This window comes from Pseudorasbora parva, chromosome 11, assembly GCF_024679245.1.
Source record: "Pseudorasbora parva isolate DD20220531a chromosome 11, ASM2467924v1, whole genome shotgun sequence".
Classification (NCBI taxonomy): Eukaryota; Metazoa; Chordata; class Actinopteri; order Cypriniformes; family Gobionidae; genus Pseudorasbora; species Pseudorasbora parva.
Genome location: NC_090182.1, coordinates 44,535,781 through 44,563,607, shown reverse-complemented (window position 1 = coordinate 44,563,607; position 27,827 = coordinate 44,535,781). Strand labels below are relative to the sequence as shown.

General features: G+C 39.1%; 2 protein-coding genes, 1 long non-coding RNA gene and 1 other non-coding gene across 5 annotated transcripts in view; 3 read left to right on the top strand and 1 right to left on the bottom strand.

Annotated features, from left to right (window-relative positions):
- The first annotated feature begins 29 nt into the window (after positions 1–29).
- On the top strand, positions 30–13,610 carry tcof1 (treacle ribosome biogenesis factor 1). 2 transcript variants are annotated; one of them, XM_067456692.1, is made up of 9 exons: positions 30–252; positions 729–784; positions 885–919; positions 2,848–2,922; positions 3,082–3,143; positions 3,242–3,413; positions 7,131–8,654; positions 10,021–10,121; positions 13,067–13,610. In XM_067456692.1, exons 1-9 carry the CDS (start codon positions 136–138, stop codon positions 13,130–13,132), a joined length of 2,208 nt encoding a protein of 735 aa, XP_067312793.1. In that variant the 5' UTR covers positions 30–135; the 3' UTR covers positions 13,133–13,610. The 2 variants fall into 2 exon arrangements, with proteins under 2 accessions (XP_067312793.1, XP_067312792.1); XM_067456691.1 differs by having other exon boundaries at positions 3,082–3,159; positions 3,243–3,413.
- Positions 13,611–15,064: 1,454 nt separating this feature from the next.
- On the top strand, positions 15,065–17,333 carry LOC137092442 (uncharacterized). Its single transcript, XR_010908286.1, has 3 exons — positions 15,065–15,453; positions 16,369–16,476; positions 16,679–17,333. It is a non-coding gene; the product is annotated as an uncharacterized lncRNA (long non-coding RNA).
- A 3,999-nt stretch (positions 17,334–21,332) lies between these two features.
- trnas-gcu (transfer RNA serine (anticodon GCU)) lies at positions 21,333–21,414 on the bottom strand. The gene has a single exon. It is a non-coding gene; the product is annotated as a tRNA-Ser (tRNA).
- A 2,160-nt stretch (positions 21,415–23,574) lies between these two features.
- The window catches only part of f8 (coagulation factor VIII, procoagulant component), a 34,695-nt gene continuing 30,442 nt past the window's right edge, over positions 23,575–27,827 (top strand). The window contains exon 1 of the mRNA XM_067458079.1: positions 23,575–23,989. Within this exon, the coding sequence (XP_067314180.1) occupies positions 23,841–23,989 (149 nt within the window). The 5' untranslated portion in view covers positions 23,575–23,840. The remainder of the gene's footprint in view (positions 23,990–27,827) is intronic.

Below are 27,827 nucleotides of genomic sequence, written 5' to 3'. Positions count from 1 at the left end.
AGTGTAGAGTTCAGGGGTCAGAGTGAAGGAATGCGCGTGTTGCTATTGCGCTAGCGCAGCGGAAATAGAAACATGCTGCAAAGTTTGCCCTAAGTTTCACGCGCACCCTTTTTTTAATTTACCACCATCACAAACATGACCTCAAATATTAAAGACGCATCGCATGACGAGCTGATCAATTTAATATATCACCATTTAAAGGACAACGGCTACCGGAAAGCAGCACACGTGTTGAGAAAGCACGCGCCCCAGGTGCAGAAATGTTTATGCTTGTATGTGTGTGTATGTGTGTATGAGAGTGCGAGTGCATGTTCAAGTTCAAGAGAATGGATTTTTGTGCATGCATTTTTGAACCACGGCATCAGAGGACAAATAAAGCATTTTGAACTGTTGCAAATCCGATGCATTCACCATGACACCAACTTATTTACTGTTTACCAGATCAGAGAAATCAGTGCAATAGTTAAACCGTTATTTCTACAGCAACATAGTTGTAGCTTCATGCATGTGTGCATTAACGTTACATATGACCTGAGCGCTAGAAAAGAAGCATTTTAATCTTGTGCATGCAGTGCAAATGAACTTACTCAATGCTATTAAAGCACAGATAAAAGCACTATAAGATGCAACAGTTCACAATGAGTCAAGAGGTCCTATGGAGCTCAGAACTGTGATATGCACATATGAATGGTCTGAATGCATGTTTTAAAAGTGGCTGTCAATTGCAGGTTGAAACTGAAGAAGTGAAAGTGTCCTTGAGTGAGATCTTTCAGAAGTGGGCGAGGTACAACAGTGCATGTGTGTCGAATTGTTTGTGGGCTCTATTGAAAAGCTTTCAAATTAATTTATCTTTCCCCCTCTCTTTCCCATCCTGATGTGTTCAGCTCAGATGATGGAGATATTCCTCCGGTGCCTTCTGGTATGTACATCAGCTGAAGCTTCACTATTTAATATTAATCAGAAGGTTCACAGGGAAACAATGTTTTATCCTACATTAGGGATTTTCAACAAGAGAGGGCTGGTGGTCTGTGGAAAAGTTTATAGAAAAGCAGTTTAAAAATGTTTTAATATTTTGAAATATTACAAGAAACGATAAAGTACAGTTTTTTTTTTTCTGAATTGCTAAAACACTTTTCTTAAAACCATCACTCATTTTCTGAAAGCCTTAAAAACAAATCCAAGTCATCAAACTGCATCCACAAAACCCTTTCTGGAATCAAAACCTTCTCATCTCATTCTTAAACTCAAACTACGATTTCAGATCATACAATTATATAAGCACTGCGATACAGATCATTCGTTAGACACTACTTCAGCAAAAACAAGTATATTGCATGCAGTATTTTTATTTTTTTTGCAATAATGTAAACTTTAGTATAGTATTCAGAAGCCAAGTATGGTAAATATATATACTGTGAACTGAAAGTACAGTATTGTAATGAATATTGTTTGAATATGCAGCCTCTTGTGTTTAGTGTTTTTACCATAGACTGTAAAAAAATGGGGTTTTGACACACAAATGTATGTTTTTACTGGTGTGAGGATGTTTAGAGCTTTGCAAAAAGAGTGCAGGTGTCCATTAAAGGTGCACTATGTAGTATTTTTGCAGTAAAATATCCAAAAACCACTAGGCCAGTGTTACATATTTTGTTCAGTTGAGTAATATCCCAGATGTTTCCAACTATTTGTAAATTGTGAGAAAATTGCTATTTTAACCAAGGACCGGGACGTGTCAGCATAGCGTTTGAGGAAGTCGCCTGTCAGTCGCGTCATATCTGCGCTACCATCGGGTTTTATTCTGCAGAAGCGCTTTACTCTTAGCAGTGTGAACATGTCACAGCAGCGGCGAGCGAACGCACAGAGTAACGTCATAACATCATTTTAAACACACTTAAATGTATCTAATTTGATAAACAGAGCTGCTTTACCTTATAATCATGACCGGAAAAAACGGAAGTGTGTGCGCCCGGCAACTGTGTCCCGTCCCGTCATAATAAAAGTCCCGGTGTTCGCGAGCCGTGTGTTTGTGTAACAATCGCTCCAGCGGTCGTGCTCAGCTCCACAACACTCGGTCCTGCTCTGCTTTACACTACAGTAACGTTAATAACCGCATCCATGAACATGATTTCAGCCCGAGTCCTATTTTCCACCGGCTGTGAGGTGAAGACCACATGTCCCAAGATACTGCGCTCACACTTGGCGTCATCAAACTACACCTTTGTTTAGAATAGGTGCCCTCCAGTGGACGGAAAGTTGCATAGTGCACCTTTAACTGAGCTTTTAAAAATAAATAAAAAAATGAATAAACTGATTAAAATGTTTTTTTATTTAAATAAATAATAAATGAATACATTTGAGATGTGTATAGGCATATATACATATTATTTTCATATATAAAGACTTCAATAGTACTGTGAAAATGTAGTATCATGTAAAATCTCTATTACCTCACCTCACTGTTTATTTTTCTTATACTTTCTGTAGGCGTGTGTGTGTGTGTGTGTGTGTGTGTGTGTGTGTGTGTGTGTGTGTGTGTGTGTGTGTGTGTGTGTGTGTGTGTTTGTGATAAATAAAATGCATCCTACTACAGAAAGTATAAAAAAACCAGTACATGTGTAGCTGCCTTTTAAAATTTAGGATGAGGATCCCGAGTATGAACATATTTGGTGGTCCATGGTAAAAATGGTTGTACATGAATGTTTGACAGATATAACTCAAACATGTTTGCCATCATTTACTGACTTCTTCTGACTATCCTGATCTCTAGATATCAGCACTGACAATTCAAAACCCCTATCAAGGGCTCACTAATGTTACGTAACCTTCAGAAACTCTTTGTGTCTGCAGGTGTCGAGACTCCTGAGCTCAAGGGTCCTGCTAAGAGAAAGGGGAACAAATCTAAGATCACAGCTCCCTCTGCTGGTAAACCAGTAGTCACTTTTAATAAATATTTTGTGCAATGTGTATTTGAGCAGAAGTTTCCATTTTTGACTGACAGCTGTGCACATGCTAATTGTTAAGCCATAAATCTTACACCATCCCCCAGAATGCACTGACTTTAGTTTGTTTCTGTGTGGACAGCACTTAATCCAAAAGAACCTGCCGGCGTCATTGAAACTCCAGGATCAGCGAGCAAATCACCGGTATTTGATTTAAAGATGAATTAAGTATTTTGTCCATGCTTAACTGAGCCACCAAACAAACGTCACTTGACATGTGCATCATTGATTCCACTGCACAGAAACAGAAGAAAAACGAAACTGGGAGTAAACCGAGGAAAAGGAAAAAGTCCAGCTCTGAAGATGTTTTGGTGCCTCCACCGGCCGACGCTGCTCCGCCAAACATAAATGATTCTGACTCTGACTCCAGTTTAGATGTGGATAAGTGGAGGAAACTGCTTTCTCAATTTTCAGGTGAGGAAAAAAAGGCTTTAGTTTATAACACATTGCCCTGCAAATCTCACAAAACCCCAAAATATAGAGAAAGGTAAGAGTTTTTTTTTTTTTTTTTGCTTAAATATTCATTGCATAAAGAAAATTGGGAACTTTTCATGAAAAGGAAAGATTTTCTTAATGTCTTCTACTCACCAGGAGTGCATATATATAATCAAAAATACAGTAAAACATTTACTATATTAGTAAATGATTATATATATATATATCGCAAGCAAGAGTCTTAAATACCACGCAGAATAGACGCGCTACATGTTAATAATACTCTTTGTTGTATAATAATACTCTTTCCTGTCAAAATGCCAGAGTTCATTAAGAATTATTCAGCTTTTAAGAGCAAGCAGAATATAAGCCGTTTTTGTTCGGGTAGGGGACGGAGCTAATGCGCAAACGGCAATCTCATTGAATCAACTCAGCTCAATGGATGCGCAGCACACCTGTAGTGTTTCTCCGGTAGTGTCTCTACAACACGAGTAAATCACTCACACCCATGGGCGTAGATTACGCGGGGGACATGTCCCCCTCACTTCTGAAAAGATGGCTACGCCCCTGCTCACACATGCGACTAAATCTTCACTCTGGGCAACTACATAATATCCAGCATTAGCCATTGGCTAATAAATTCTTAGATTTTACTCACCAGTGTGTTTTAGATGCTAGGTTTATGTTTAGCATAGATATATTTTTACTCGCTGAACACTGCTCATGAGTTTCGCTCTCGTCAAGCGATCTGTACGATTTCAACTCAGCTCAACGGATGCCCGGCAAGCGGCGGCAGACCTGTAGTGGTTCTCCATTAGTGGGCAGGACTAATGCGCAAACATCTTTGGCCTGCACTCATCTTTTACTGTCCCTGTTTTGATTTCATTGAAGGTGCCATGTGTAAAAATTGAGGTAAAAATATCCAAAAAAATGACCTAAACGCATCAAAAGAATGAGAAGAAATAAGGGCGATGATGTCATAAAAAAAATGTCAAGTTGTAATGTTGCAGAGATATCAACCTTAATTAGCAGTAGCATTACTAGCCCCGGCCCGACAGGTGTCGTAATACCAGTCTCGGCCATGGGAGGCGATATGCGGGCAACATAACCACTATCCAACCTGCAATACACTAATAACTCGCACGGCTTGTGGGCGTACCTGAACCTGATGTCAATCGTGTGGAAAGTACAGCCCACTACTTCATTTCAGTTCAGGGAAGAGAGCGGACGGATGGCCGAAGCCCTTGGCCCCTTAAATATATCTGATATGATAAAAATAGCTGTTTTTACCTGACCGGAAAAAGCGGAAGTGCGGGCGCCCGGCGACTGTGTCCCGTCCCGTCATAATAAAAGTCCCGGTACTCGCGAGCCGTTTAGAATAGGCGCCCTCCGGTGGATGAAAAGTTGCATAGTGCACCTTTAAAGGACAACTCCGGTGAGAAATGACCCTAGGGGTAATTAACAGATGGTTACCGAGTAGATCGTTCTCTGGGATGCGTTTTCTTGAAAATCGAATGTAAAGAGTTTTATCTCTAAAAACAGATTAGCTTATAATGCTTGTCTATGGGGCACAGGGTAGACACAGGGTGGTAAAATTAAATCGCTAGTTAATACCACTAACAAGGCTCAGAATAGCCTCACACTAACACGGCCGCATAATGAGGGTCCCTACATGCAAACCGAAGCATTGAGAACTTTGTAAGAGTACAAACAGTTTAATAAGAAGATACGTTGTAAACATAGTGCATTACGCGTTCACGGACAGGCACCATCTTGGAAAACAGTCTCGACGAATCGATCTACGAGCGCTGTTCTAAGTGAGCTGGTCGATAGGAATTACATTTGTGAAATGTAATAACATGGACATTTTTTTATTTATTTATTTATTTTCTCTGTCGCGTTCAGTGTTTTCTTCCGGAAACAACGGACCATATGAGATTCCAAGTCACAGTTCATCACTTAGCACAGCGCTCGTGACTCGATGAGTCGAGACTGTTTTCCAAGATGGTGCCTGTCCGTGAACGCGTAATGCACTATGTCTATAAAGTGTCTTCTTATTAAACTGTTTGTACTCTTACAAAGTTCTCAATGCTTTGGTTTGCATGTAGGGACCCTCATTATGCTACTGTGTTAGTGTGAGGCTATTTTTAGCCTTGTTAGTGATATTAACTAGCGATTTAATTTCACTACTCTGTGCCCCATAGACTAGTGTTATAAGCTAATCTGTTTTTAAAGATAAAACTCTTTACATTCGGTTTCCATGAAAACGCATCCCAGAGAACGATCTACTCGCTAACCATCTGTTAATTACCCCTAGGTTCATTTCTCACCGGAGTTGTCCTTTAAATTAGTTTGAGCAAATGCTGACAAGGTGATTAATATTCATAAACCTAGCAGCTCATCAATCCTTAGTGTGTTGTATATTGTTATTAGTAGTAGAATTATCATCATCTTATTACTATAATACTATTATCAATTTCTTTTACAGAAATACTGTAAAACAGGGATACTCCACCGCTTTTTCATATTAAACTGTTATTCCCTTAACTAAGACGAGTTGATACACACCTCTCTCGTCTCAGTGCGTGCTCTTAATCTCTCTGACGCGCGGTGACGATCTGATAGGTCACTATTTATCTTAGCCCACTAAGCCCAGTTCATTCACTATGGTACCAAACAGAGATCACGTTAGAATAAAAATCCTCCCTGGAGATGTGAGGTAGGATTTTTCCGGCGTGACTTTTTACAGCGCCGAGTCGAAGTACTCTCAAAAGTGCTATTCCGCCATACATTATAGTTCTCCTTTTTAATCCGCTAAGAAAAGCGCCACGTTTTATTTTGTTTCACCATACTAGGTTGTTCAACTATTGGTGTAACTGTATTTAAATAGGGAAAACGTGGAGGTGTTTGGTCGCTTCTAACTTGATCTCTGTTTGGTACCATGGTCAATGAACTTGAACTTTCGTAAAGTAGCAGCAGACCGCCGGCATGTTCAATGTTCATCCGGAATGATGTTCCTTAAATTATTTTCCATGTTAATAACTGAGGTCCTAATTTAAAGCAATAATTTCCGATCTTAACCGTAGGTTGTTGGCCATGTCTTGATCACAGAAAACCAAAGCAAAGACCATAATATAAAGAGCGACAATTGAAGACTTCAATGTATTAGTATAAAAGTGTAAAATAATAAAGTATAGCACTCTGGCAACTAAACAAACAAATGTACCAGCCAAATTGTGATGACTAGACGACGGGTCAGAGCAAAAAAAATATATATATATTAACGAGAGTCATGCTTGTAATCTTAATCTGTCAAGTAGCCAGATCATGCACATTGAAATTGTGATTTTTTTTTTATGGCATTCATTTTATATATTCAGATACAAAAGTAACATGTTGTGTATTTACATACCTTTATTTTTGTCAGTAATAGAAACTCCATTTGCCTTCCTTTGTTTGACAGATGCCCAATTTTTATTTTTAACGAATTGCTGAGATTTTTACTATATTTTCAAAATCAATTTTGAAACGAAACTTTGATATGTTATTAAATTGTAAGCTCTATAGATAAAATTCTTTTTACTAACATGTTTTTTTTTACTTCTTTATAAAGACTATTGATGACGGGTGCAATGTGACATGTTTTCCTAAGATTCAAGCAGAAATATGCCCATTGAAAGTGTCTCTTGTTACCAGATGTCGAGAGAGAGAAAATGGACGTGCTTTCCATTTTGGACGAATCTTCTGGGATCACGGCAAATCGGACGAGGAAGCCGAGAAAGCCGAGACCATCAAAAAAAGCGGAAAACCAAGCCAAGAAGGGAAAGTCCGATACAGAAGCAGAGATGGCAACGGCCGAATCCGATGACATTTCTGTAACAACCAATGCATCTAAGACTAGTTCAAAAAAGCAGAAAAACAAAGATGCTGAAGTTTCTAAAGTCAAGATAACATCCAAAAAGACCCCAAAAAGAACTAAAGCTAAAAAAAACAACTCATTTGATCCGGATGTGACAGATAATGCGGAAGAGCATCATGAAACGAACAGACTGTTGGAAAAGACTGAGGTTGGTGTATCAGATTCAGAAGCCATCGGCACTCCAAAAAGAGTTCATTTTAAACCGAATAATAGTTTTGCACATCAGGTCGAGACTCCTGAAATAGCCAATGCTAGGAAAGGTAATGGCACCTCAGAAACCAGCAGCACTGATACCCCATCTAAAAAGGTTAAAAAAAAGAAAGGCCAATCTGGACCAAGTGATGTTGAAACTGTCAGTAGTCTCTCAAATATTCAAGAAGTTGTTAAAGAGGTTAAGAAAGCTGCTGTGGCAACTGACTGTGTAGAAACCAATCTTACGACAGACCGATCAGAGGCGCCTTCAAAGAAAGTTAAAAACAAGAAGTCTAAAAGTGTTGTGGAGCCTGTTCCTAATGAGGCGCCTAAGAAGGTTAAAGCCAAGAAAACTGAAGGTCCTTCTGAGATTGACCAAGAAACAACATCTGAATCCGTCAAGCCAGACTCTTCATCTAAAAAAGCCAAACGTAAGGCCAATGAAAGGCTTTCAGAAACACTGGAGTCTGAAACGCCATCTAAAAAGTCTAAAGCCGTGAAAGAAGCTGGAGGGGTAGAAACACCCAGTAAGAAGCTCAAAGCGGTCCTGTCGGATCCTGATCTCCTGCAGTCCGACTCCACAAATGGCTCTGTGAAGAAAAAAAAAAGTGGGAAGGTGGCTGATTATGGCGTTGGGATCCAGCATGACGTTCCTTCAGAAACTCCTGTGAAAAGTAGATCTCAAGCACAATCTCAAGATGATGTTGCCAATGGTTTGAGAAATGAGGAAACCTCCAGTCAAGACCTAAAACCTCCTCCTAAAAAAAAAAAAAGGAAGCTGGCTGCTTATGCCGTTGGGATCCAGCATGACGTTCCTTCAGAAACACCTGAGAAAAGTAGACCTCAAGCACAGTCTCGAGACGATGTTGCCAATAGTTTGGGAAATGAGGAAACCTCTAGTCAAGAGCCAAAAACTCCTTCTAAAAAAACTAAAAAAAACAAAAGCGATGAAGCTTGTGGCGTCCCTGCCACACCAGAGGCCAAGAAAGGCAAAGTGAAGAATAAAAACAAGGAGGCTGGAAATGCAGAAGATGCTCCTCAACCTCCACAACCACCAGAAGAAGTAGAAGAAGCATCTGTTCCTGTTGCAATGAGCCTGAAGAAAAAAAGTGAGTGATTTAAAGGTGTCATGAACTGGTGTCATTTATACTGTTGTCTGAGGTCAACTAATGACGTTTGTGTGGTTTTTACATTCAAAAACATCATAACTGGTTTTGAGGCTCTCTCCTGAACGCTGGGTTTTGATGGGCGTGTCACTGGAGACTTGGAAGTAAACGCCCACGGCTAGGATTGGATAAGATTTGCATATTTAATGAGCTTCATCTCCCCTGTCAGTTAACATGAGAGGGATTGATTTGAAAGCGGCAACCGGAATGATTCTCTCACAGGGCTCTCAAAACGTCTTTATCAAACAAACACAATCATTTATCTCTCATCCACCCGCGATTTATTTATTTATTTTCATTACTTGGCCCTCACGGTCGTTGGCTAAAAACATCAAGTCAAGAGAGTGAACAACAGATCAAGAAATTAATATTATTTCACTATTAAAAATTCACCGGCCTGCCGACAGGCTTTCGTTTTGGTAGCCCGTCTGGAAAACACTTACATGGGCTTTGCGAGCCCTGGCCCATAACATCACATGTCCGATCTGATCTTTTCTGATCCCGAATCGCAATGAACCAACAAATAAAGGATTCTCCAGCTTGTGGCAGCGTGCTACGGTATGTTCTTTTAGACACGTACACATAGTCAATACGATCTGTAAAAATGCAATACTATCACATATAAAAAACATTTTTACTCACATAAGTGAGCTGCACCATTCCTGTCAGATCCAATATAGAAGGCACAGCATTGTGTTTTAATCTCAATGTCTGCAAATCCAGTGTCGACCTGTGTCTTGTTTACCAACGATTATCTTGCTATTTTCGGCGTGTTTATTGCTCGTTTAGCTCCATGAGTGGGTGGGTGGGGTTACCGAAGCATGTGGGCGGGGCTACAGAAGCAGGTGGGCGGGACTACAAAAGCAGGTGGGTGGGGCTACAGAAGCAACACATTTATCAGCACTTTGGTCAACAGTGCTGTTTTTAAGGTGCTTTATAAATAAAGGTGGATCGGATTATCTGTAGAGGCGGCGTTTCACCCTTCTAATACGTCATGGATTTGAGAGCCTCGTTTTCTGGGCCTGGTGTCTTTAAAAGCTTTTCCTTGACTTACAAGAATAATAATAATGATGTGTTCGATTTATATAGCGCTTTTCAAGGCACTCAAAGCGCTTGAAAGTTTTCAGCTCTGAACTTACAGGATAATCTTATATTACCATGATCTTTATGTATCAAAGGCTCAAAGGAAAGCTGATTTCTCAATTCATCACCCCTTTAAAAATATGCATTTGTTGACTTGTTTGACTTTTTATGGTGTCCTTCAGTTTTTGTGTTTGCTTGTTCCCTCTCACGCTGAAATGGTGTACAGAGAAGAAGAAAGAGAATGAGAGAGAAGAAGAAATAAAAGAAACCGTCTCTGATGATCCTCCTGTATCTGCTCCAGTGGAGGAGGTGGCCGTGCACAAAAAGGTAAAATAGATGGATTGATTATAGTGGTGGAGGGGGATCAGTCTGCATATGAATCGCGATGCTATCTTACGCTGAGTCGTGCCGATTCACAAATTTCTGTTACATTTCTTAAACTTCGCTTTACTAAGTACAGTTATTGAGACGTGTTATTACAGGGTGTCTACAGATATAAACAAGTTAAATTTAAGACCTTTTTAATACCACCTTGGATGAAATTTAAGACCAAACCTGTGATGGAAATAACAATATTTGACACATGCATGTGTAATATTTAATGTGTTAAATGTAAAAAGAAAACGAAATATCGCTGTCATAAATGCTATTTATTATTATGTATACAGTGAACTTTTCATATCAGCAGACTATCTCATATAACAAATACCCTCAAAAGCACATCATCACCAATCACCAAGATGTGTAATTTAGGGCTGAACGATTTTGGAAAATCACATTTTTTAAACAAATTATTTATTTATTTTTTTTTTTACAAATTTTACAATTGCAATTTAATATGCGGTAATTATTTTAAGCTCTTTATCTTCTGTATTATTCAACAAAGACAAGGGACCCACTTTATATTAGGTGGCCTTAACTACTATGTACTAACATTGTAATTGATAATTTGATACAATGCACTTATTGTGTAAATACATGTTTATACATTTTGCTTACATTTTAAAAAATACCTGCATGTAATTACTTCTGTAATTAATTTCTGTAGTTACATTTGTAATTACACAGTTGGCACTTCCCTTCCACCTAACCCTACCTTAAACTGACCAACACCACCACACCTGTCCCTAACTCTACCCTTAAACTGACCCACACCACCACACCTGACCCTAACTCTACCCTTAAACTGACCCACACCACCACACCTGTCCCTAACTCTACCCTTAAACTGACCCACACCACCACACCTGACCCTAACTCTACCCTTAAACTGACCCACACCACCACACCTGACCCTAACTCTACCCTTAAACTGACCCACACCACCACACCTGTCCCTAACTCTACCCTTAAACTGACCCACACCACCACACCTGTCCCTAACTCTACCCTTAAACTGACCCACACCACCACACCTGACCCTAACTCTACCCTTAAACTGACCCACACCATCACACCTGTCCCTAACTCTACCCTTAAACTGACCCACACCACCACACCTGACCCTAACTCTACCCTTAAACTGACCCACACCACCACACCTGACCCTAACTCTACCCTTAAACTGACCCACACCACCACACCTGTCCCTAACTCTACCCTTAAACTGACCCACACCACCACACCTGTCCCTAACTCTACCCTTAAACTGACCGACACCACCACACCTGTCCCTAACTCTACCCTTAAACTGACCCACACCACCACACCTGACCCTAACTCTACCCTTAAACTGACCAACACCACCACACCTGTCCCTAACTCTACCCTTAAACTGACCCACACCACCACACCTGACCCTAACTCTACCCTTAAACTGACCCACACCACCACACCTGTCCCTAACTCTACCCTTAAACTGACCCACACCACCACACCTGACCCTAACTCTACCCTTAAACTGACCCACACCACCACACCTGTCCCTAACTCTACCCTTAAACTGACCCACACCACCACACCTGACCCTAACTCTACCCTTAAACTGACCCACACCACCACACCAGTCCCTAACTCTACCCTTAAACTGACCCACACCACCACACCTGACCCTAACTCTACCCTTAAACTGACCCACACCACCACACCTGTCCCTAACTCTACCCTTAAACTGACCCACACCACCACACCTGACCCTAACTCTACCCTTAAACTGACCCACACCACCACACCAGTCCCTAACTCTACCCTTAAACTGACCCACACCACCACACCTGACCCTAACTCTACCCTTAAACTGACCCACACCACCACACCTGATCCTAACTCTACCCTTAAACTGACCCACACCACCACACCTGTCCCTAACTCTACCCTTAAACTGACCCACACCACCACACCTGTCCCTAACTCTACCCTTAAACTGACCCACACCACCACACCTGTCCCTAACTCTACCCTTAAACTGACCCACACCACCACACCTGTCCCTAACTCTACCCTTAAACTGACCCACACCACCACACCTGTCCCTAACTCTACCCTTAAACTGACCCACACCACCACACCTGTCCCTAACTCTACCCTTAAACTGACCCACACCACCACACCTGATCCTAACTCTACCCTTAAACTGACCCACACCACCACACCTGTCCCTAACTCTACCCTTAAACTGACCCACACCACCACACCTGACCCTAACTCTACCCTTAAACTGACCCACACCACCACACCTGTCCCTAACCCTACCCGTATCCACCTCAATATCATAAAAGGTGTTTTGCAATACAATTTGAACACAGTAAGTACATTGTACTTATGTTTTGGTGTAAGTACATAGTACTTAAGGCCACCTAATATAAAGTGGGGCCAAGACAAGCAATAAATCATTGTATAGTAATGGTAGGAGTCTTTAGGCACCTCGCGATCCAATTCCAAAACAATTCTTGATCTGCTGTTTTCTTATTAAAGCCGTAACTTTTTGCGCTCTAGCGGTTAATAAACAGAACTGCATGCGTCTTGTGGAAGAACATTGACATTTTCTATGGCGAGTCACGCAGGGACTGTGCTCCTCCACTGCGGCTCTTACCAGACCGTTCTGACATAGTAACAATTTAAACACTTATTATAAGTGCACCATAAAAACACGCTTTGGAAAATGGATTCATGTTGTACAGTCTCAATATATCATTTTTGTAAATCTTGAACACAAAAAGTTACGGACAGCAGCTTTAGTTGGCACGCCTAAATCATTTACTTCTCTGTAATAAAAGTGTCTAAGATGGATTGTTCTGTGAGGAAATGACTTTTACCGCTCTGTTATTGTCCAGAAAAAGAAGGCGTCCAAAGAGAAGCGGCTCAGCGGCGACGAGGCTCATGGACTCAACAGCACATAATGCTCATCAGCTCTCACGTTATCTCGACGCATGCTCCGTCCCTGCTCTGAGGATCGTGTGTGTTCATATGTATGTATGGAAGTCAGTGTTTGTACGTTTGATATTTTTATGGAGAGGTGGATTTTGAGAAATATCCACTATTATTTGTTGTTTTGTTCTATTTTTGATAAGTGGACAATGTGATGATGAATCATTTTATGCATTTTGTATTCTTTTAAACTCTTTTTTTTTTTTTTAATAACAATGAAAGCATGAAAAGCCTTTCATGAAAGCCAAGAAAAAAACGAATCATGCCATTTTATTTTCATTCTGCTCATAGGTTTTCATCCTTTTTTTAAGGTATATTTAAAAAGTAATAAGTACAACTGTTTAATATCAACCTCTAAATTATGTCATTTTGTGACGTCTAAGTTTGTGACGATTAAGAAAAAAAATGATTTGCATTTTGTGATTTCAAATACACAGATGGTTTTATTAATGTTTGTCTCACCTCATTCTTCACACAGAAATGAACTGCAGATGATGTGCATATGTAGGCATATTTTCTTTTATAAAACAAGAAGTTTAGTTTGGTCATATTAAAGGGTTTTTTTGTTTTTTTAATGGACACGAGACATAAATCTGAGTATCAACACATTTTCTCCTTTTACCCAGAATATAAAGTCATTTTAAAAGGTTAATTACATAACTATGATCAATTCAATAGAATATGAATGACCTCAACCTTAGTAGACATGGACTCAAATCCACAACCCCGGTCTTAAGACCATTTTTTGACGGTCTTGTCTTGGTCTCAGACTTCGTGGACTCGGGATATTGTTTCAAAACCACAAATGCCAGGATATATCACTAAATTGATGGTGAATTGTCTGATATCTTTTTTAATAATAATATGTTATTGTATGTAAAACTCAATGCTTCAGATGCAACTTATTTTTAATTTGATTTATTTATTGTGCTGGTGGGTGATGGACTGTCAAAATGTCACCAAAGTTAATACAAATGCTCACAAAATTCAAGATATTTTTGCAAAATACTTTTTGAGATTGTTTTATTGTTTTATTAGGATCCCCATTAGCGGCCCATTTAATGGCAGCTAATCTTCCTGGGGTCCTCTTTTAAAATTATTCACAACATAAAATCACACAAAACAACAATCAACACAAATTACAATAAAAATAATTCAAACATTGCGCTTACATTCAGAGAGAGAGAGAGAGAGAGAGAGAGAGAGAGAGAGAGAGAGAGAGAGAGAGAGAGAGAGAGAGAGAGAGAGAGAAAAGACAATTTATAGCTGGCACTATATTATTTGCAGCAGTTCCTTGGTTACTGTCCTCTTAAATTTGTATTTGTTCTGAATTCTGCGTGATGAGATAGAAAGTCTATTCCAAATAGATATTGCTCTGTAAAGTGATGTGCGTTTCAAAAAATTTGGGCCCATATTCATGAAAAAACTTAATGCAAAGATAGCAAGCACAATTGGGCCGATTCCGTCTGAAATGCGCCACTGTTGGCTCACTGTCGGCATCGGTGAAATGATAATGGGCCAGACCTGTGCCGACTGTTTTTTACACATCTGCCTGACTGACGGCTTTTTCTTTATGGGCCACCATCGGCTGAACGCAGTTGTACCCGCGTTGGCTGACCGACGGCTTTTTCTTTATGGGCCAGTGTCGGCTGAACGCAGTTGTACCCGCGTTGGCTGACCGACGGCTTTTTCTTTATGAGCCAGCGTCGGCTGAACGCAGTTGTACCCGCGTTGGCTGACCGACGGCTTTTTCTTTATGGGCCAGCGTCGGCTGAACGCAGTTGTACCCGCGTTGGCTGACCGACGGCTTTTTCTTTATGGGCCAGCGTCGGCTGAACGCAGTTGTACACGCGTTGGCTGACCGACGGCTTTTTCTTTATGGGCCAGCGTCGGCTGAACGCAGTTGTACCCGCGTTGGCTGACCGACGGCTTTTTCTTTATGGGCCAGTGTCGGCTGAACGCAGTTGTACACGCGTTGGCTGACCGACGGCTTTTTCTTTATGGGCCAGCGTCGGCTGAACGCAGTTGTACCTGCGTTGGCTGACCGACGGCTTTTTCTTTATGGGCCAGCGTCGGCTGAACGCAGTTGTACTGGTGTCAGGTTCAACCGGTTCATACTCACTGTAGCGACGTGTATTTACCTTCGGCCCGAGTTAGTTTTGTCACAGGCGGGCCACTACAGGAATTAAGAAACTTAGTCGTGTGTGAAAAAGTTTGGGCGGTTAAATCCTGAGGAGGATCCTGCAACGCTGACCATTTCGTTTTTGACAGGATCATTTCAGCTGAAAAACAAGTAAGTAATTTAATTCATTTATTGTTTCAGTGTTGTTTGATGTTTTAATTACAAGATCAAATATAGTTTGTTCAATATCTAATGTTTTGCGATGATAATGGCGTAATGTGAGAAACCCATTCGGTCCCGGAGATACGGAGTGTTGATGAAGGCCTACTCGTTAACGTTAACCTTTAAGGTTAACGTTAACATATAAGTTAGCTTATGTACTATTTATTTATTATTATTATTAGAAAAACTGCTGAGCTCTATCGAGTACATTGGCTAATTAAATTATATATTCCATTTTGTTTTTCAACGAGTGAATTTAGCTTTAGACCACTAATCTCTTCAGGCGGCTCTGTGTGATTTCACTAAACTTTCAAAAGAGTCATTTGTTTGTGAATCTAACTAAAATCATTACTATTACTAAAATCATGAGCGAACAAACTGAAGTTTCATATAACGTTCAGAATTCGACACCAACACTTTACAGATATTTTGGTAACAATACAATATGGTTTGATTTGTTGACTACATTATTAGTTAACATAGACTAGAAAGCACATGCAGCATTTATTAATCTTAGGTAATATCAACATGTAGCCTACTAATTATTTAAATTGTATTTTAATTGAAAATTTGAAAATTGAAAATTAAAAAGTTGTATTTATTAAAATTAGTGCTCTGTGAACTAACAAGAACAAACATTTAAATAGTTGTATTTTTATTGATTAATGCTAACAAAGATTATTAAATACTGTAACAAATATTTTGCTAATTTTTAGTTAGTTAACACATGTTAACTTATTGTAAAGTGTAAATGATGTAAACTGCTGCATTAACTCTAGCAACAACATTTATCTTACCTATGCACTTAAAAAAACTGGTATGCTTAAGATTTAATAATGACATATGTATTCCTTTATTCAAAAGATGCAGTTCAGAGAAACCGTCATGGCTAATCCCGCTGAAATGGAGATCGAGGGCTTCGTAAACTGGTGGCTTCAGCCTCCAACTGGCAGCTGATTGAGAAAACGCAAGGTAAGTCTTCCTATACACACTCAGTTTAAATCCATATTAAAGAGGAATCTCTTTAACCTAGCATAAACATAACACACTATCACATTGCTCCATAAATTAGGTCAACAAGAACCAGAAACACTTCCTATCAACAAAAAATGTACTCGTTACATCGTAAGAGTAATGGCATCTACACTAATATTAATCTGTCTCTTATCACAAGGTTACTGTAGTCAGCCGGATCTAGTCCATATCCAGATCAGATGGTGGACTTGCACCCTAAGATGATCACAGTGTAGCCCTGAATGTCAGACCAGACCTAGAAACAAACCGCCAGTGGAGACCTCGTTGACACAACAGTCCACAACAGATCCTCCTCAGCAAAGACCTTTTACAGGCCCAAATGGCCATCTTCAACTGCCTGGAATCATAACCACACCATGTTCGTTTGTTTGGCCAGTGGCCAACTGGCACCCCAACTGAGCCTGTTTTGTTTTTCTCCATTCTGTCACCTGATGGAATTCCTTGCCACTGTCGCCTCTTTGCTTGGTTAGGACACTTAATCTTCAACAATATTATTGTGACTGCACTGACACTATTGGATGTAAAGCTGGCCTGGCCTGACATCACTGCTTTCTCCAGAGCTACTTTATAGTTGAAATTAACTTTTTATAATTGATGAACTTTACAGTTATTGTCATTGAACTGAACTGACTTCAGCTGTCTTCAAACTATTACTGCTTTACAGCCAAATTGAACTCTGTTTGCATAATTTTCCTTTTTCTCCCTGTAAAGTTGCTTTGAAACAGTTTCTTTACAGTATAAAGCGTTATATATTTAAATGTGACTTAACTTGTGCAAAAGGAAATTATTTAGTGTTAAAGAGAGTGACAGAGTTTGTGTGTAAAAGAGAATGATGTTTTTCTTTTAATATATATTAAATTGTTTTGTTATTTTGCGATTTAAAAAAATGTTGTTAATAAATGTTAATAGTATAGTGATTTGTTCATTGTTAATGTGTTTACATTATTAAAGTGTATTTGTTCATTTATAATAAAAATCCTTAATCTTTTTAAATGGTTGAATTTGTGTTTCAATTGCCAGTTTCTGGGCCACATCTGGCCCGGGGACCCAGCCGACTCTCAGCCAGATCTGTCTTACAGTGGCTGGGCCAGACCTGGGCCACATAAAACAATACAAGTCGTTTTACATGGTGTGGGCCAGATCTGGGCCAACACAATAAATAGGCGTCATTTTATAGGGTGTGGGCCACCTCTGGGCCAAAGGAAATTGTTTGTGTCTGTTTTCAGTGTGAGGGCCAGTTTTGGGCCGGGGACCCAGCCAGAACTGGGCCAGAACTGAAGCATGGGTGAGGCCCAGAGGTGGGCCAGACAAATTTTGCTATGTGGGGTAGCTCCTAGTGATTAAAATCTACGACTATTCTTAGAAAGGTTTCCTCTTGAAATAAAATAATCCTAGTAAAGAATAAAAGTAATTCAGAAAGCATCTTAACCCTTAAAACAGGTCTTAAAGTCCAAAAATAGGCTTAAGAGTTAGCAGCGGAGAAAATGGACAAAATGTGAAGATGGAGAAGAAATGTACACGATGAGTGAGTGATTTAATCAGACACTACACATTAGATCGTGCTGGGATCATGTTTGTGACCGATCTCATTAGCGACACGTTAACATCTCAGCATGGGCGTAGATGACGCGGGGGACGTGTCCCCCTCACTTTTAATAAAATGTATTTTCGTCCCCCGCACTTTTACTGGGACTCACCGATCCTAGTCGACCCGCTCCGAGCGGGATTCGAACCGGCGTTACCTGAGCGGGGGCGGGCAAGGTAACAGGGACGCTAAAACAGCTTTCTTTAATCTGGGTTGATAGCGCGCTTATTGAGGTCACGGGCAAGTGTATTTACATAGAAACCAATGTGAATAGCCTACATCAAGATTTAAATACAGAGACAAAAAATTATCTATGCATGACATGTAATTTTATTCGAATCTAAATATGAGAAGGGCGCTCTCTCACAGAAAGTCCAAAAGTGTATTCGTAGAGGTATCCAGTCACGCTGGAGCTGCAGCTAAAGGAAAACAATCGTTATGATGATGAAACGTGACGACGACAATCAGACGATTGCGAAAATATATGCTTTATGTGTGTTTTTCAAGTCATCTCAATGTAGGCTATTTATTGAAAATAAAGTAGCCTGAATAATGCAGCTTTTAATGTTTAGTATCTTCTGCTCACCAAGGCTGAATTTATGTAATCAAAAATAGTTAAACAGTAATATTTTGAAATATTATTACAAATGAAAACAGCTTTTTTCCTATGTGAATATATAGTAATTTATTCCTGTGATCAAAGCTGAATTTATCATTACTCCAGTCTTCAGTGTCACATGATCCTTCACTAATCACTCTCATATGATGATTTTATAATCACGAAACATTTATGATTATTATCTGTGTTGAAAACAGTTGTGAAGCTTAAAAATGTTGTGGAAACCATGATAGCCTACATGTTATTTTTCAGGATTCTTTAATGAATAGAAAGTTCAATGGACAGCATTTATTTAATAAATTATTAACTTATGTAATATTAAAAATATCCCTTGTGATCAATTTAATGCATGTCTGATCAACAAAAGTATTAATTTCTCTCTTTTTTAATTTTACCACAAATGTTTAGATGGTTTCCACAAAAAATTAAGCAGCACTATGAGCAGCACAACTGATAATAATCCTAAATGTGTGTTGATCATCAGATCCTCATCTGAGAGTGATTAGTGAAGGATCATGTGACACTGAAGACTGGAGTAATGATGATAAATTCAGCTTTGATCACAGGAATAAATTACACTTTACTATATCTTCACATAGAGAACAGCATGGTTTACATCAGAATATATATATTTTTTTACATTGCATAAAATCTATGGAGTCTTAATGCACAAGTGTTTGTAGTATATAACCCAATCATAAAATTGGCACAAAAAATAGGAGAATAATGTTATATATAGATATTAATTAGTGGTTATTGTTCAGCAGTGTATTTGATATCTTGCCCAATTAAAAGCAAGAGATGCGATAAATTATATTGGTCCAAAACTAAATAAATGGCATTACGACATTTCTGTCCCCCTCACTTCTGAAAAGATGGCTACGCCCCTGCATCTCAGACAGCGCAGAAACTGAAGTAATCACTACATTAGCATGTTTGGCAACTGGAAAAATGCAACCGTGATGACAACATTAACAGCATGGAAAATAAACGAATGTGTGTGTGTGTGTGAGAGAGAGAATGGAAATTACATCTGTAATTTCAAAATGATGGTTTATAAAAGCGCTCTTTTTTTTTGGACAACCAACCAATCACAGTCTTCAAATGACTATTTTATGTAGCAACAGGGTTTCTGTATTTTTCTCAGAGTTGCTCTCAGCCCTGAATCTCTCATGTAGAAGTTTTTAAGGTAAATTGGGAGCTTTCTGAGAGGATTCTTAGAAGCTTTAAGAATATGGGCTCTGGAATTTTATATTTTAACATGACTGCACATGATATTGCTTTTATTCAATAAAAAATGTAGGCCTACACATTATTCTCAACATTGTTTTAATTTACCAATTCATATGCATCTTCTGCAAAGTTGAATTGTGTTAATTATTTAATTTGATTGGTAACAGCTCTATAGTGTCTTATTCTAATCACATGTATTGATTAAAAATAAGTCATTTCACAGACGGTAATGTGACTTTCTTAACTTAAGGAGGTCTGGTCTTGGTCTCTGATTAGGTGATCTTGACTACAAACCCTATCTACATTATGAAGGGTTTTTTTACTGTAGGGTTTGTTAATTTATAAATCACGTAATATACACCGGGCAGGCATAACATTATGTTCTAATATTGTGTTGGTCCACCTTTTGCTGCTAAAACAGCCCTGACCCGTCGAGGCATGGACTCCACTAGACCCCTAAAGGTGTGCTGTGGCATCTGGCACCAAAATCTTAGCAGCAGATCCTTTAAGCCCTGTAAGTTGTGAGGTGGGGCCTCCATGGATCAGACTTGTTTGTTCAGCACGTCCCACAGATGCTCGATTGGATTGAGATCTGGGGAATTTGGAGGCCAAGCCAACACCTCAAACTCGTTGTTGTGCTCCTCACACCATTCCTGAAGCATTTTTGCTTTGAGGCAGGAACAACTCAGTGGTCCAGTTCAGATGCTCACGTGCCACTGTTGGTGCTTTCGGTGGTGGACGGGTCATTATCGGCACCCTGACTGGTCTATGCAGCCCCATACGCAACAAACTGAGATGAACTGTGTTTTCTGACACCTTTCTATCAGAACCAGCTTTAACATCTTGAGCAATTTGAGCTCCAGTAGCTCGTCTGTTTGATCGGACCACACAAACCCTATTGACTATACGGTATTGACGGCAAAATAGGCTACAGAATATTTCGTTCTTTATTGACAGGTGATATATTTTAGAATCAATAATAATGTTGTTGTTGTTTTTTATTACAACTATGCCTATATCTGCATTTATGTTAACCTTGAGACTTTCAAACATGAAAATGTCATTTATTAATATAAGTACTCGTGTCAAAATGACATATAAACATTTTTTCCTATACTATTTTGCCTGGAAAACGCTTCCAATATGCTTGTGAGTCGCGTGAAAAATAAACCTGTTCTCTGTTTCGTGCATGGACGTCGCCTTTTCAGGCGGCGTGGAGCCAGACCACGCAGGAAGTAACCTAACATGGGAGCAGAAATAAAAACAGACACGCCACGCATGCAGTAGATTTATCCAACTTGAATTTTTAAATGTCCAAATGTTTTTCAAGATTAAAATAAGATTAAAATCAAAAGCCGACGAGGATGGGATTCGAACCCACGCGTGCAGAGCACAATGGATTAGCAGTCCATCGCCTTAACCACTCGGCCACCTCGTCACAACGCCATGCGATCCTCCTGAACAGGTGGGGATTGTAGGCTTGGAGCAAATGATGGCGATTTAAATAGTAACCTAAACTAAGTTTAATGTTACAAAATCTGTTCTACTTAACGTTACGGATTTATCAGGTGAGGACCTCAAATCACGTTCACGTTTCTGTGTATGTGCGCGCGCGCTCGCTGCTGTAATGTCCACCAGGGGGCGCCGTTACATCTCAATTAAGTTAGTTGATTCCTTGCCGAAGATTTCTGTTGTATTACTGTCCAGTCTTCCTTTTTGCCTGATCTAGGCAAGTACTGCTCGCTGCAGTGAAGAGCATAATGACCTCCAGCTCCACCACCTCTCGGGAACCCATTAGGCCCAACACAGTAGGTCAAGAAATGGTAAAAGCCGATGTTTCCTCGTTCTGTTTTCTTCTAAAGATAATTTCACTCCGCACTATCGTTTGTGTGACGCGGTCCGCATTTAAGAAATAATATCTCTCCGCGCTGTCAGCTCCTGAGGTGATGCGTGCAAAGATTTAATGGACCAATTAGCAAAGGAACCAAAGGTGACAAAATCCCAGAATGTTTTGTATAGACATGTGAAAAGTAACGAGAAATTATTTAACAATTAACTAATAATATTAATAATAAAAAAATTAATAAAAAAAACAAAACAAAAAAAAGCACCAGGGTTGTTTCAGGACTGGACGAAAAGTAGTTCTTAACATTAAGTTAGAAAGAGAATTGCTTGCAATTATTCACAACATATAACCTATTAGTACTGTTTATTCAGATTTATCTCTTTCAACAAAGCTCAACTTGGAAATTTACTAGTCTAGTTTACACCAAATACACTATATTGGCAAAAGTTTTGGGACGCCTGCCTTTACATGCACATGAACTTGAATGACATCCCATTCATCTTAATCCGTAGGGTTTTGAAGTATGTTTATGGAATTTTTTTACCTTTTTTTCTGGAAGCTCATTTGTGAGGTCAGGCACTGATGTTGGATGAGAAGGCCTGGCTCTCAGTCTCGGCTCTAATTTATCCCAAACGTGTTCTATCGGGTTGAGGTCAGGACTCTGTTCAGGCCAGTCAAGTTCCTCCACACCAAACTCACTCATCCATGTCTTTATGGACCGACACTTTGTGCACTGGTGCGTGGTCATGTTAGAACCAGAAGGGGCCATCCCCAAATGGTTCCCACAAAGTTGGGAGCATGAAATTGCCCAAAATGTCTGGGTATGCTGAAGCATTAAGAGTTCCTTTCACTGGAACTAAGGGATCAAGCCCAACTCCTGAAAAAAACAACACACACACCATAATCACCCCTCCACCAAACTTTACACTTGGCACAATACAGTCAGGCACGTACCACTCTCATGCCAGCCACCAAACTCAGTCCATGGGATTGGCAGACAGAAGCGTGATTGGTCACTCCAGAGAACACGTCTCACTGCTCTAGAGTCCAGTGGCGGCTGCTTTACACCACTGGATCCCACGCTTTGCATTGCTCTTGGTGATGTAAGGCTTGGATGAGCTGCTCGGTCATGGAAACCCATTTAATGAAGCTCTCTACACACTGTTCTTCAGCTTATCTGAAGGACGCAGAAGTTTGGAGGTATGACCTATGATGTTGTTCCCAATTGCTTCCCCTTTGTTATAACACCACTAACAGTTGAGCGTGTAATATTTAGTAGTGAGGAAATTTCCCGACTGGACTTATTGCACAGGTGGAAACCTATCACGGCCCCACGCTTGAGTTCACTGAGCTCCTGAGAGCGACCCATTCTTTCACTAATGTGTGTAGAAGCGTCTGCAGGCCTAGTGCTTGATTTATACACCTGTGGCCATGAAGAGATTGAACACCTGAATTCAACCATTTGGAGGAGTAAAAGAAAACACGGCGTTAATACAATAAACCCATAACATTTATGTGACTATACCTTAAAAAAATGCTTTCAGAATCTTTCCTTTGAATTAAGACTTTCATCTTTGAGAGTTTAATTGTTTCTGTGAATGTTTACATGTTTAATTTGATTTTAAATTCAATTTCACTGATAATAGGTTTTGTGCGTGTGGGTTTCAGGTAAACAGAATAATTTTGGCCCTGGGCTGAGAAAATTAAATTGTTCATTGTTTTTTAGTGATAATGTAACTTTTTGTAGTGCTATTGCTGCTTTTCAAGGGAAAATTGAGATGAAAATACTGAATTTACAAAACTGTCTCCAGCAAAGGGTAAAAATGTCTTTCTTTACTTCATTATTTCTCTGACTCAAACCCTCATTATTATTACTCATCATTATCATGATAGTTTACTCAGTCTCGCTCTCTCTCTCTCTCTTTCTGGCTCCTCCCTAAACACTCTTCTCAGTTAAATGTGTCCTGACAGCATCTCTGCATCACATTGTCAGCGTGCGTCTAACGTGAGCTCCAGTCATGAAGGTTGTGGCGTTCCTTCTCTCGCTCGCGGTGTGTCTGGAGTCTTCCCGTGTCCTGGCCAAGACGCTGGAGTTCTTCATCGCAGCAGTGGAAACTAAGTGGGAATATGTGTTTACGGACACAGCAGATCCTACAGCAAACCAGAGGTGGGCACGTTTACCATTATGAACATATAATAATTACATGTTGTTTTATTATTCACCTTTTCTTACACTGTAAAAAAATCAGGTTTCCAATTGAAAATGTTCCAGTGACAGATCACATATATATTTTTCAGTTGGCCAAAATTAATTTCTGTAAATTAAATTGCATCAGTTCACAGATATTAAATTTGGCCAACTAAAGAATTTAGATGTGACCAGTCACAATACATTTTTCAATTGGAGACCGGATTTTATTTTTTTATTTTTACAGTGTATGCATCTTTTATAATTTTGACGGTGTTCTCAAAAAACAGCACAGTGGTATTTTATCAGAGGAAGCTGGAATTTGACCATGATGCATAATGTCATCAGTTAGTAATATTATTAGGAAACAGCTTTGAGAACGTGTTTGATCTTTTCATTAGTTGACATGGACTCAGTCCAGCAGCATTCAAAGGCAAAACTTTGAGGACTGTCCAAAATTCAGTTACGCTCCCACAGTTGTAGAGTTAAACAGAGCATGACCAAAGTGAACAAAGTTTGCAATTATAAGTTCAGTGTCGTTTGAAGCCTAATTTGGTTACTTTTTGCTAAAAAACAAACAAAGCAGAAGCCTGTTGTTTATGTTTGATATATTCCCGTTGTGAACAGTGCATGCGGTCAGAACAAACATCTTAGATTTGGTGTTTTTAGAACAGAGTGTGATAACAGTTCATTAGTGTAAAACCACCGCAGATTATTCACTGATTATGAATATTTCTTGCAAGATAATCCTTTCTAAGACGTATATTATTCTGTTACCAATACTGTAATATTAAAAGACCTTCTCTGTACAACTGGCTAACGCGTACGTCATCCCCGAAAAGTTAAATAGGTTTAACCTGAACATCCCAGATATCTGTTTTAAATGCCCAAACATAAGGGGAACATTCTTCCATTGTGGAGTGATCAAAACATTCTGGTAAAAAGTGACAGCACTAATTTCTTCAATTATTTTAAAATCAATTCCAGTGACTCCTGAAATATGTGCTTTGGGTTTAATTCCTGCAAGTTTATCATTATCAGGTTATCACACTAAAATGATTGACATTTGCAAGTCCTTGCAAGACTGGAAGATCACAGAAGGTCCATCCATTGATCATTATGGTTAAAGATCTGTTTTCTACTGATATTTTATAGATCTGTCACATTGTATTGCGTTGGAAATAATAACCTACTGTATAAAGATCAAACTAAACGACTACTATAAAATGTCGGATCTTTTTATACATTTTATACAACAAGGCAGTATTAGACATCTCTCACACCACTGATGGATATGTATATATATATGATGCGCTTATGTTTTTGTATATATGTGGACCTGTCTGTCTTAGCCTTTATATAATAACAATTTTTTTACTTAAATGTTTTCATTTCATGTATTTTGTACCGGATTTAGCCAACGGCTATTTTTCATCCGCACTGGGGTTAATCTGGGAGTTAATAAACGCCTTCTGAATAATAAAATATCCTTTATAAAGTCAAATATATCTAGCTTCCGGTGTTACAAACTGGGTCATAGTGTGCGGGAAACAGGAGGCAGACTTCAAATAATAGATGGGTTTACTTCAAATAATAATCAAAAACAGGAATAGGAGAATATCAAACAACCAGGTAACACAAACATAAGAACGGACAGGGAGTGCAGGGAAGTGAGTCAATATAAAGGGAGCGCTGACGATGAAGATACAGGATTTTCTCGTCTCGACTTTTGTAATGTATTGTACACTTGTTTAAACAAATCCTCCATGGACAAATTGCAAGTGGTACAGAATGCAGCTGCAAGACTTTTGAATAAGACTAACAGGCGAACACATATTACACCTTTACTTATGGCTCTACATTGGCTTCCACTTCCAGTTTAAAATTTTAACCATTACTTACAGAGCCTTGCATGATCAAGCTCCCTCTTATATCCAGGATATACTGCATGAATACAATTCTGGTCGCTCTTTGAGATCTTCAGGCCAAGACCTTTTAACTGTTCCTTCTGTGTAGTGGCTCCAAGGCTCTGGACATCTTTTTAGACAAGCATTTAACTAGCAATTATGTTTTTGTGTGTATATGTATTTTTGTATATCTGTATGTGTATATTTTAATTTTGTGAAGCACTTTGTGACATTTTGTCTGTAAAAAGTGCTATAGAAATAAAGCTTACTTACTGAAGACCAGGTGCAGGGAATCCAGGGAGGGCGGGAAAGCTGACTAGGGAGTGCTAACAGCTGTGAGGCAGGGAGGATTCTGGGAAATGGAGTCCGGGACAGGCGTGACATGTAACATCCGGAGACCGCCTTTGTATTCAACTAACGAAAAAAAGTGTAACGTCTCTCACAGTTCAAAATGCTTACGCTATTCCCGACGTTGCGGCAGTTACAATTTTATTTTTTGTAAGTTGAATACAGAAGGCGGTCCGCCAGAAGCAAGATATTTTACTTTATAATGTGTTAAATCACAGAGTACAGAAGAAGCCATACCATTAAAAAAGTTATAGACCATACACAAACTTGAAAAAGTCTAAAATTGTTATGTTTCTAAAAACAAAATAGAGTCCTGCAATGATGATAATGGTTGTACAGTCTAAATGATAAGGGACCTAACACTGAACATTGGGGCACCCATTGGATAATGTAAGCTGCAGGACTGAACCCCTTTCATTTTTATGGCCCTTTTTCATTTTTCCCCTTTTACAATGTTCTCTATTTGATCACACTAAAGCTCCAGATGAAAACTGAAACTTAGAAAGTAAAAAAAAAAAAACTTTGATTAACTGTATAAAAGCAGGGTGTCCGCAGGGTATTAAAAAGTGATAAATCAAAATTGTCAAATTAAAGGCCATTAAAAGTGTTAAATGTGGTCTCAGAGGTATTATTTTTTCCAAACTAGGTATTATTTTTTCAGACTATCAGGTGTCCTATTCTAATTGAAATTCTATTTGCGTTCGCGTTAGTTCGTTTAAATATGGGCTTTAGCATATATATATATATATATATATATATATATATATATATATATATATATATATTTTTTTTTTTTATTAAGAGAACATATGAATTACAACATTGAATCCAACATACTGGGCTTTAGCATAACTGGGCACATAATCAAGGATCTTTCGTCTCCGTCTCGGCGTATGTTTGATGCTGACGTCATATTCAGCGGTCGTTCGGCATCATCTCAGAACACTGCACGCTCAACAGAAGGGGCTGGCTTACGTTTTATTTTAGACTTGCTTCAAGGCATATCTTCGACGACTATCTTCATAAGAGCAATCTTAAATGATTTATATAAAGTCTAAAATGAACAAAAAGAGTTGTGAGAGAATGAGGCGCGATCCATAGACAGTATATAAAAAGTGAGATCCGCGTGTCTTTCTGCTCTTAAAGGGACATCAGCCAAAAAAGCTTCCTGTCAGTAAAGTTAAAGAACAAAGGGAACAGAGAAAATGACTCGCTGCTCTTGACTAAATAACTTTTGTAGCTTTAATAAGGATTAACTATTTAATTTATAGTTTATGCACTGCATAAAACTTTGATAGCTTTATTACATTTCTGTATATTTCCTAACTGTTAAGACGGGAAGGGCAGGAGTAAACATGACATTTATTATGGGTTTATGTTAGCCTTGTTTTAAGTTTACTTAAATTAAAAACTTATATTTTTCAGTAGCTGTATTAGCCTAATATCAGTAATACTGGCCTTCATTCATAAAAAGATGCCATTTAAATGTGTATGCAGTAATACTTCTCCTTAATCAACCTTTGTGAATGTTGAGATGTGTTTTACTGTGTCTGAACGATTAC

What these genes read in the sequence shown, in the direction of transcription:
- tcof1 (XM_067456691.1), top strand. Translation starts at nt 136, where the DNA reads ATGACCTCAAATATTAAAGACGCATCGCATGACGAGCTGATCAATTTA. An exon ending in TGAGAAAGCACGCGCCCCAG is followed by an intron (nt 253 to 728) that starts GTGCAGAAATGT and finishes TGTCAATTGCAG; the next exon opens with GTTGAAACTGAAGAAGTGAA. An exon ending in AGGTGGCCGTGCACAAAAAG is followed by an intron (nt 10,122 to 13,066) that starts GTAAAATAGATG and finishes GTTATTGTCCAG; the next exon opens with AAAAAGAAGGCGTCCAAAGA.